This window comes from Syngnathus leptorhynchus, chromosome 2 (genome assembly GCF_054491065.1).
Source record: "Syngnathus leptorhynchus isolate UIUO chromosome 2, UIUO_Slep, whole genome shotgun sequence".
NCBI lineage: Eukaryota > Metazoa > Chordata > Actinopteri > Syngnathiformes > Syngnathidae > Syngnathus > Syngnathus leptorhynchus.
In genome coordinates, this window is record NC_141196.1 from 12,846,001 (window position 1) to 12,857,384 (window position 11,384).

General features: G+C 42.1%; 1 protein-coding gene across 2 annotated transcripts in view; it reads right to left on the bottom strand.

Annotated features, from left to right (window-relative positions):
* glra4a (glycine receptor, alpha 4a) overlaps positions 1 to 4,679 on the bottom strand; it is a 29,910-nt gene extending 25,231 nt beyond the window's left edge. For both annotated transcript variants that reach the window (XM_085900807.1, XM_085900798.1), the window contains exon 1: positions 4,350 to 4,679. In XM_085900807.1, coding sequence (XP_085756933.1) covers positions 4,350 to 4,417 — 68 coding nt within the window. In that variant the 5' untranslated portion in view covers positions 4,418 to 4,679. The remainder of the gene's footprint in view (positions 1 to 4,349) is intronic.
* Positions 4,680 to 11,384: the final 6,705 nt, after the last annotated feature.

Genomic DNA, 11,384 nt, shown 5'->3' on the forward strand with positions numbered 1-11,384 from the left:
TAATCATTGCTTTTTAACACAATAGCCGGAAGAGGGAAACATGAGGATTTCCGGCATTTTTTTTTGCCTTTAACTTTGTTTTCAGATGTCACACTTCACATCCACTCCATCGTGCTTATCCCTATTAGGGTCACTCAAGTCTTTCACAGTCTTTGGGCGGGAGGGACCGTATCACCCTAAAGAGAAAACGCAAAGTGCAGATTGATGCAGACATGTTAAGCATTCCGTCACCCATGAAATGCCCCCAAAGAATTAACTTTTAAGAATTAAGCCACACTCTTAGAGAAGGACTGGATTAAACCAACATGCAAATTTGGGGAACAAATTAACTTTCTTCAATGTGCAGGTGATCAATCCTTCTTCTTGCGATGTCTGCTTTCATGTTACGTTTCATTTTTTTTTGTGAGGACAGAAGTTAGGAGTACTACAGTGGCATATGTCATCTTAATTGGAGCGGGCGTCTGCAGGGATCTGACAAATGTGACATAAAACAATAAAGTGAAGGCAGTCATGCAAATGCTCAAATGATGAAACGTCTCCAGGCTTGATTATTTCCTGTGAGCCCAGTGACAGGACGACAGGACTTTGAATTCAATTCAACTCATTTTAAACTGAAACAATTAAATAGAGTTTGCTGTGTGCTTTGACGTTTTATTAACCTATTCTCTGTGGAGGAAAGTAACACATGTCCAATAAATCAATAAGAAGCAAAACGGCAGGATAATAAGACTTATTTCCTGATATTTCTCCACATCATTGACTGCCGGCACAAAATAACCTTGCTCGTCTCCTTTGACCTTTATGTCAATGCCTTTCGCTTCACCACTCTCACATTGTCATGGGTCTGATACACATCACATGACCACAGGGAAGAGAGGGTATAGTATAGGAGAGCATGTTTACCACCCTGCTTTCTCCTAAATCAATCCCACAAAGATCTTCACTTGACTGTTTGACACCTACTGGAATCTTCCATTACTGTTGTCCGCTGTCAAACTGTCATGGCTGTAAGATGGTGACCAATGTTGTTGTTTGTTTTTTATTGGGTTTTTTTCTCTAAATCATGTTTGAAATAAAGATTTATTTATTCATTCATTCATTCATTCATTCATTCATTCATCCAATGCTAGAAACTCCTCCCATGAAATCAGGCGGGAATCTTTGGATGTTACAGATAGAGCAGAAAAATACACTGACAGGCATTAATAGGTGAATTTTTCATTGGACAGTTGGAATTATGTCTCGCAGAAAACCTCACCGACTTGCAATTGGCGATTGACAAACCAGCAAAGGTTACAGCGTCAGTAGACCTGGACCAGAAGGAAGTGCTTGGTCCGGTTTTTGCTGCTTGCATAAGTTGGTGGCACAGAACCCCTGTTCTATTGATCAAATTTTATTAATCAGCCAAACACATGAACAACTTTTCTTCACACTGGTGGTCAGTCTGGTTCACACGCACACACACCGCCTTGGTTAGCTAGACCAACTTTATATCACATTCTTCATTCCACATTCTCATTCTCTCTTGTCAGTGACCTTCCCATCCACAGCTTATCAATCAGCCTACATGACAATCTTTTTTATTTCTAAGACACGTCCCATCACCCCCCCCCCCCCCCCTCGCCTTCTCTTTCCTATCTGAACCCTTCCTCCCAATGCCTCCAGCCAAATGAACCAGTCTCTCCATTTCTTTGTTGGCATTTTTCCCGAGCATCCCATTTTGCTCCATCCCCTTCCGTCAGATTCTGCCTGACTTCCATCCCTTGCCCCCACACGGGTTGAGGATCTAATTTCTCCAAGATGCTGTCACTTGACTGCTCTCGGGGGGCTAAATGGGCCCATCTCCTCCTCCCCTCCTCGAACCTCTGGGCCCCCACCCTGGTGTTGCTCGGCGGGATTATGTGACTCTTAATTCCTTTTCCGCTCTCACCTGAAGAGTTTGGCAGGGCATGAAATAGGAAGAGTGCTTCAATGCAAATACAGTTTGGAGATTGGGGTTGAGAAGCCATGGAGGGGGACAAATGGGACATGCGGGTACTACATGAACATGAACCGCCAGTCCACCTGTTTTGAGGGGTCGGTAAATTCTTGTGGAAATGAGCCACTTCTTACCCTGCCCTATCAACTACTGTGTAAACCTCCACAAACTGAAAGTAAAAGCCTCAATTGTCATTTCACTCGTAGAAGCAGCACTTCATCACTAGGTCACCATATTACCCCTGATGAATTCTATACTGCATTTCCCCACAGGAAAAATGTACTTTAAATTTAAACTAATGATGGATGGATGTTAGAAATCAAATCTGAATCACATACATTACTATATACTATTCATACAGTATACTGTAAACATATTCACTGTTGTACTCCAAACCGTGTTTGGGTAAGGTGGCTTCAGAGGGCATTCAACTAAATTGACAATTAACTATTCACTTTTACAGGGATGTGAGATGTAGATGGGAAAAAGTTAGAGAGAGTCAATGAAGATGAATTGAACAAGTCCAGAAGACAGAGAGAATGAGTATATCGGTTGAAGGGTGATGAGCATGGAGCTGCCAGGAAAGAGAGCAAGCGAAAGCCCTGAGAGGAGGTTGATCGATGTAGTGAAGGAAGACATGAGTGCAGTGGGTGTTAGAGGGGAGGATGCAGAAGATAGACTTTGATGAAAAAGGATGACATGCTGTGGCCACCCCTTATGGAAAAGCCGAAAAGAAAAGATGAAGAAAGGGATGTGAGAAAAAAACTGTTTGAATTTTCTGAATTCTGTTGCAATAATGCAATGGATTTAAGTTATCACTTTAGATTTAGTTCACAGCTTTCATTACTATTTTCTTATTCATTGATTGCAGACTTGTTGAGACTCAACACTGCCTCTGCTGGCCGCTGCCAAGTAGTGCACTCCATTTGGACTCAATACTTCAATCCAAATTTTCAACATATACTTAGGTCCTTTCTTTAAAACATTTAGTCACCTGGCGTGTATTGTAGCGCTTTCTGTCAAACATTCAAAGTGCAGATAATTTTCTTCATGCACTGACCTTATCAAACCATTAGCCTCATTGACCGTTCCTCATGTTTTCCCTTGTGCAATGTGTGTTCTTCTGCTACAATTCCCGTTTCGCATTAAGCTTGTTGCCTAGCTGGAGCTAGGGACACCCTTCACCTAATCAAATTCTTATTGATTCCTTATATTACTTCGATCCCTTGCATTTAGTATTTCCTGACAAAATGCCGTCATCACCCAGTAGCCCGGCATACACACTACAGCCATGAAAGTTGGTTTTATAAGTTTGTGTGAACTAGAACCTTGGTCTTTTTTTACCCTTACTGATCAGCTTTTGTTTTTTCTCATGAAGTGCAGTTGTGCTGTTTTCTGTAAATCCTCTCATAAACCAACCACACGTGCATTACTGTGTTTAAAAACTGAGTGAAAAAGCACCACTTCACTGTGGCTTTTATCAAAGAGTTGATACAATGGAATGCAAGAGCGAGCCAGAATTCCACAGGTAACTTCATTAGTAATTTCATTCATTCATTCATTCATTCATTCATTCATTCATTCATTCATTCTTCACCGGTCGCCAGCCAATCGCAGGGCACACATAGACAAACAACCATTCACACTCACACCTGCAGACAATTTGGAGAGGTCAATCGGCCTATCATGCATGTATTAGGGATGTGGGAGGAAACCCACAGGAGGAAACCCACGCAGGCATGTGGAGAACATGCAAACTCCACACAGGAAGACCGCAGCCAGAATCGAACCCTGCACCTTTGAACTGTGAAGCAGACGTCCTAACCAGTGCCCCTCAAACCATTCTCTATTTCCATTTTCGCTTGTCCTTATTTTGGGGTCGCGGGGGAGCTGCAGCCCAACACCCTGGACTGCGCAGGACACATAGCGACAAACAAGCATTGATACTCACATTCACACAATTAAGAGTCATAAGTAAATACATGTTTTTCCAATATGGGAGAAAGGCATAATAACTAGAGAAAAGCAGAGGAACAACATGAAAATATCCAACTCCATACACTATTTGGAGTATATTTAAAAATACAAAAGTACATAACAATAGAGTTCCTGAATTGTGGCTGACGTGTTAACTAGACTTCCATCATGGTGCATCCTAATAAAATATTAAAGGTTATTCGCATAAACAATGATTTTTTTTCTTATGCTGTGTGAAAGGTTAGAGTTTAATTGATTAGTTCCAATTACTGAACAATGACAGAGAAAATACGGACAAGATAAAAAGTAGATCATGGCATTCTAGTCATCAGGCTTTTTAAAAGAAAAAGTTGACACACGCAGCAACATACCATGATATATGATCGCCCCTCACCTGATAAAGCCTCCCTGGAAAAAGCAAAATGACAAGACGTAAAGGATCCGTATGACCTGTGGGAGCATTCTCCGACTCGAAAATCTCTGCACGGCCACGTTGAAGAACTTGACTTGTAATAATGTCGCCAATCAGCAAATCCAGCGTCCACGGTGCGAGTGTGAGCGAGGGTCGTTAGGCATCGTCTTTTTTCCTTCCGACTATCAGCGCGTCTGAGAATGAGCGTGCCTTTTGGGGGCGGTGGGAGAAACTTCTTACTCCTCCTCCCACACACACTCCACTCCAGGGGGACTGAGCGCCTCCAAGCCGACGTGGCGTGCCCGCAGGTGGCTGTCACTCAGTCGGAGGCTCGGTTGTGCGCTGGTGGTCGTGGTGACTACCGGTAGATTTCTAATCAATATTTTATGGTCGAGTTAGTCATCAAAACATCCAAAACAACGGATAACGAATAAACTGAAATTGGACTTAATTGAGACAAAGGTGGAGGGGAGCGGGGAGCGATATGACTAACAAGGCTGCTTGATTTATAATAAAAAGATAAACATAAATAATTGTCCCTATGTGTGTAATGAACAATTTGGCTTTCATTCTTATATTAGATTCAATGCTTTTGTTTGAGTATTTCCTATTGTTTTTGAAAATAATACATTTCCGCATGAATGGAATGTTATGAAAACGAATCCTTATTCATTAAAGTATTTTGGCCAAGCGTAGATGGTGTAGGACTTAAAATGCTAATTGGATAGAGAGATGCAAATCAGGTTTCTATGATTGGCGCGATGCTAAATTACCATGGAAACAAAATATTCGTGCATTTGCTCCAAAAACCGAAAGTGAACAACAGTTAATTCGGAGTGACACAAAAACAGGCTGTTTTTGTTGCCATGGTGACAAGTCCCGTATACACACGCTGACCTAACCAGAATATATACAATTAAAGGTGTGCTCAGAATGTGTCGGCGAACTGCACACTCTATTGTGCCTCATGCAAGTGCGCTAAGGCCTCAACACTTCAGGGGCCACAAATAGCTGCGAATGACAATGGTTTTGGAAGGCTTGTGATTTAATTACAAACCAAACATAATCTTAAACACAATATCTAAACAGTTACTGGAGGTAAATCATAAATGTTAAAGTGACTCAGGTTGTTCATGTAAAACTTGCTGTTTCGTGCACTAGAATGTGGAAGATGAACTCCATTAGATAAATGAATGGAGGCTTTCAGTCATGTCAAACAGGTCAGGGTATAGATAGTATGTCAATGCACACTTTCAAAAGTCATGAAAGGATCGTGTGGATGTTGTGGATGAGCACAATGCAGCACATTACTCACAGAGTTGGGCCATCAAATTGCTTCCGGATCAGTCATCTGTCTTTACCCTGGTGATTCCATGTAGCACAGGATGGCAGATACAGTATGTCACCTTTTTCTATTCATCATGGCAAGAGGCAGTAGATTAACCTTTAGCCGGCAGCATCTTCCCATCTTCAGCGAGACTGGCATGCTAAAATTGAATCGGATGTGTCGCCTTGAATTCGGGTAATGACATTCTCCAAAGAACTCCTGGCTTTTCACTGAAAACTAGGATATAGAAGGAACCATGTGAGGTGTGTAAAAATGAAGATAATGACCAACATATTCAAAATCTTAAAACTGTGATATGAATCTTGTTCTTTTTTGCAATCCTCCGGTCAAAAAAAAAAAACACTTATCATCCTTAATGTTCTTTAAACCTAACCGGAGTGCACCTGTCGTAAATTCAATTGATCCTACATAATTTGGAAAGGCACATACCTGTCCATATAAGGTCCCACAGGTGACAGTTCATGTCAGAGCACAAAAAAAGCATAAAGTCAACGGAATTATCAGTAGACCTCAGAGACAATATTGTCAAATCTGGTTACTGAAAAATTTCTGCTTCTTTGACAATTCCAACGAGCACAGCGGCCTCTATCATCTGTAAACAGGAGAAGTTTCGAACCAGCGGGACATTTCGTAGAGCTGCCCACCTGTCTCAACTGAGCATTCAGAGGAGAAGGGCCTTCATCCAAGAATCAGATGGTCCGCGATCAGAGTTCCAGCAGTCCCCTGTGGAGATAGAAGAACCTTTCAGAAGGACAACCATCTGTAGCACTTCACTAATAAGGCCTGTATCGCATAATCGCTAGGTGGAAGCCCCCCTTAATAAAAGGCACGACCACCCACCTGGACTTTGCCAAACGGCACTCGAAGGACTCTCAGACCATGAAAAAGAAAATTCTTTGGTCTGACGAGACAAAGATTGAAATCTTTGGCATGAATGCCAGGCACCAGGCACCTGACAATAGCATCCTCAGAGTGAAGCTTGGTGATAGCAGCGACAGGAAATAGGCGACTAGTCAGGTTTGAAGGGAAAAATGAATGCAACAATATACAGAGATATCCTGGACGAAAACCTGCTCCAGAGTGCTCGAGACCACAGACTGGGATGAAAGTTCACCTTCCAACAGAACAATCACCTTAAACACAGCCATTCCAATGAAGGTGGAGCTTCAAGATGTCCTTGAGTGGCCCAGCCAGAGCCCAGACTTGAATCCGATCTACCGTGTCTGGAGGGATTGGAAAATGGAGCTTGAACTACCCAAATTTACCCAAACATGATGTGTGGCATCGTCTTCAAAAAGACTTGAGGTTGCAATTACTGCCAAAGGTGCACTGACAAAGTATTGAGCAAAGGTGGTGAATACTTATGTACATGTGTCTTCGTTCATTTTTTTTATTTTGAGAGAATTAGCAAAACATTCTCAAAAACATTTTTTTAATGTGGTTATTGTGATGTGTAGAGAATTTTGAAGAAAAAAATATACATTCATTCCATTTTGCAGTGAGGCTGTAATGGAACAAAATGTGAAAAAAAATGAAACGGAACAACCTTTAGATGTCTATTGGATCATTTAATGTAACAGATCCCCGGCTTATTTCCGGCTGTTGCCTCACAGCTTCTCCTCAAACCATCGGACATGATTCCATTCTCTGAGCCCTGCAGTAATGTGAGAGGGCATCTCAGTGGGGCATGTGAGGATGACGATGATGAAGAAGATGAAGACAGGGGAGACCGAAACAGAGCAAGGGAATTAAAAATGGGGTGAGGTGTTGTGTTCCTGCCAGGTCGACGGTTGCAGCTGCTCGTCGACACTTTTCACTCGCAGTGTCATGTCGCTGTTATGAGGTCTGACATCAGTTCCAGCTCTACGATACGGACAATGCCATTTAACGTTTTCAGCCGCATGATAAGCTTGGAGCTCATTTATGTTTCTTTGGCCACTCGGGGAGCATTGTCACAGCTAATGGCCTTTTTTTTTGTAATTGTCATTCATGCAATGTGGTCATGTTCTTGTAAGGTCAAGACCAGAAATGCTACTGTTGTCATGGTGACAGCAGCTTCCCACTCCATCCAAACGCTGTCATGCATTCCATGTCTGTTCATTAACCATTGTTTCGAGGATCCATCTGCTCAATTCCGATATTGTTTGTCCTCATTTGACTCATGGGTGAGTTGGAGTCTATCCCAGATGATTATGGGTGAGGGGTCACTCATAGTACACAAACAATCGATCACACCGATAGATATTTTACAGCCTCACATATACCTAACATGCATTTTTTGGGGGTGGAAATGTGGGTGAAAATTCATGAAAGTAATATTTTAATTGTGTATCCCAACATGAAACTTAGGTTCCTCACAGACAGATGATGAACAGGTGTCACATGTCTGGATGTCTTCCGCTGTGAAAAGGTCAGATTCCAGCTATGGCACAACCATCCTAAGCATCTTCTTGCTCTGTCTTAATATAACCAAGAGGCTACTCTTTTGCTTTACATTCATGGTCATGTGACTATTTGACACACTTTCTATGTGGGCTATGCGTGATGTTTCCCTTCTCCCGCATAGTTCATAAATAAATACACTTGAGCAACCCTATAATAAGAAAAAACTCTCTTCCTGAGTTCTAAGCTTTCCCCCTTATAGTTTGAAGTACAATTTAAGCATGATTCTTTATCGTACATGTGAAAAGAAGTTACCCATTTTAATGCTGTCACAGTAAAAATGATAATCACAAAAAAACATTGAAATTAAAATGGCTAGTCTGTGTCATGTTTAAAATGTTAGACAGAAGCTAAAACAAGAATGGTGTCAATTACTAAGAATGAATAACAGATCACCTCTGACCAAGTCGTTCACATTACTGGTAATCATCTCCTATATTCTGACAGTGAAATACGTACGCACCAGAAAATATTTATATGGCATTTTTTCCCCCACATTTTTCAGTCATGGCTTATTCTCACATGTTAGATATTTATATATTTCCTTTGAATATTGTGACATGTTAGTTTTTATTATATTTTTCTTATAAATTGGTTCTAAATCTTTTGAAGTGAAAGTTCCATGTCCAAAACGTGTACTTTAGTTTGCTAGCTGAGGCGTTCAACTGTGGAGGTTTCACTTTATTTCCATTTTAGGTGCAGTTCTCAAAGTTTGTTTTCTTCTTTAGACAGCTTAGTTGTCTCTTAAAAGCTTTCCTCCTTTTTAGATTGAGAAAAAAAAATTACCACACTGTCCCAGTTGCCACCCTGAGGGTTTGACCCGTGGCTCCGGCATCCTCGTTCTTATCCTTGCTCGCAGTATCTGCTGTTATACAAAAAGCTTTGTGCAGCAGTCTGTGCTGTTTATCACCTTGACAGACTATCCTTGGAAATTTTAAAAGAAACCTATATTGAGAATACGAGCAGTGGTGCTGTGAGGGTTCTTTTGATAAGATTGTTAGAACTTTCCACTCTTCCCCCTTTGACCACATACCTGCTCTACTTTAGTCCTCATGTCCCCCATTTATGATATAAGTCTGTCCGTCCGTCCGTCCGTCCGTCCGTCCGTCCGTCCATCCATCCATCCATCCATCCATCCATCCATCCATTTTCAACACCGCTCATCCTGGTCAGGGTCACAGGGGGTGCTGGAGCCTATCCCAGCTGACATCGGACAAAAGACAAAGATTCAAATTGTACGGAGACAAATCCCTTGGAAGCAGCCGCGTACATAAAAGGAAGGAGGAGAGAAATCCCAACAGACTCAACCATCCGTCCTCATGCATTACACAGACATTCAATTTGTACGGCCGGCCAGGCTTCCAGGAACGCCGCCCAGCCACGAGAAAAGGCTTTGACAGGGAGAGACGTGCATTGCTGTAAAGCACAAGTGATGAGCCAGTCGGCCAAATCATTGGACGATTACAACGTCACACAAGCACAATATTGGCTCGGCATGTTATTCACATCGCGGAAGATTGTCTTGTGAATCCCGAGCACGTACGTCACTGCCGCCGGGCTCGCAAAGAGCCAGACGAATGACAATAACTCCCTGATGTCGTCATTACATCTGTCTGGTTTTGCTTGCTTTTTGGCTTTCTTTTCTTTCGTAGCTTGGCTCTTTGATGGGTCTCTATTGATTATTTTCAACTGCTGTAAACTTCCCCTCTGTGATTTACTCACGCTAAATCCATTAAACTGCCTTCTTAGTCATAGTGTACAGTCAGACCTCCCAAACCTCCGCTCTGTGGTCCTGGGTGACTTTAAAATTGTTCAAAACTAGTTTTTATTAAAGATATATAATGCATGGTGGCGTACTGGGTCGCACGTCCGCCTCACAGTTCAGAGGTCATGGGTGTGACTCCGGCCTTTCTGTGTGGAGTTTGCATATTGACCCCCGTGCCTGCGTGGGTTTTCTCCGGGTACTCCGGTTTTCCCCCACATTCCAAAAACATTCTTGATAGGCTGATTGAGTGCTTCAAATTGCCCATATAAGTGTGATTGTTAGTGCGGATGGTTGTTTGTCTATGTGTGTCCTGCGATTGGCCGGCAACCGGTTCAGGATTTTTCCGCCTCCTACTGTCCGAAGTCAACTGCGATAGACTCCAGCAACCCCGCCAAGAAAAGCACAAGAGCCCTTTAATGCTGTATACCTTGTATTGCTGGCCTTCATTCCCAGTGTAATGCATTGGCAAAGAACACTATAACACAAGTGGCTTCATCAACAAGACTAAAAATACATCTCCTGCGTTAACTTACTTTCTCTGTATGTTTGCCCTTTGAAGGCCCCTCCAACAAGTGTGCCACACACACTCACGTGTGAGGTATTTCAAGTGCTGGCACAGATACATGGACACGCTAACCATAGTGCAAAGGTCAAACCTTATTGACAAACATGAATACATAGGACACAAGTTAAATGGGGCACTGAGGGAAAGGTCAAAAGGCAGAGTGTTTGACGGCAGACTGGAGTGACTGATCATTTATTTCTATCTGCTCATTTTCCTCTGCCAGCAATTGCAGTGAAATAAATTCTATGATTAATCCAGCTGTCCATTTGCTCTCGCACTTGTCCTCATAAGGGTCACAGGTCAGCTGGTGCAGCAGTGTTACTTCACTGCACATCTCGATGGCAATAAGAGCGCTGCGCCACTACGGCAACACCTTCACGCAACGCCTAATTGGCTGTGGAAGCCTTTTAATCTCTTCACAAACCCGGAGTAGTACATTGTAGTCTGTATTATTCTATCTCTGAAGTTGTTTTCAACACTCATCCTATCTTCCACACAAATGCCTGAGACACTCACAGCTAGAAACAACAATAATGTACCCCTGAGCTTTCTTTTTATAATGACGGACATGGAATACAACACTGGTAAAGTGTTACGTTTTAATTGGATACCAGAAGCAGCAAAGAATTAAGAAGTCTTCCTGATTGTAGTTATTTGTTTTGTTCCCCCAAAGGATGGAGTTTTCTCATTTATTTTGTCCCCGAGTGCCCTTTTGAATTAATTATGCTTCAAATTACTCATGTATGTGACACATGATTCACAACAGTTTGAAACAACGGAATGAGGAGTCTATGGACTTTTCTTTGTTAAATGTGCCATTCTTGTTGAATTCTCCAAGTTTGCCTTTTGTTTTTTGATTCTAACTTAGATGACAATGTGCTTTAACAAACTGTCTAC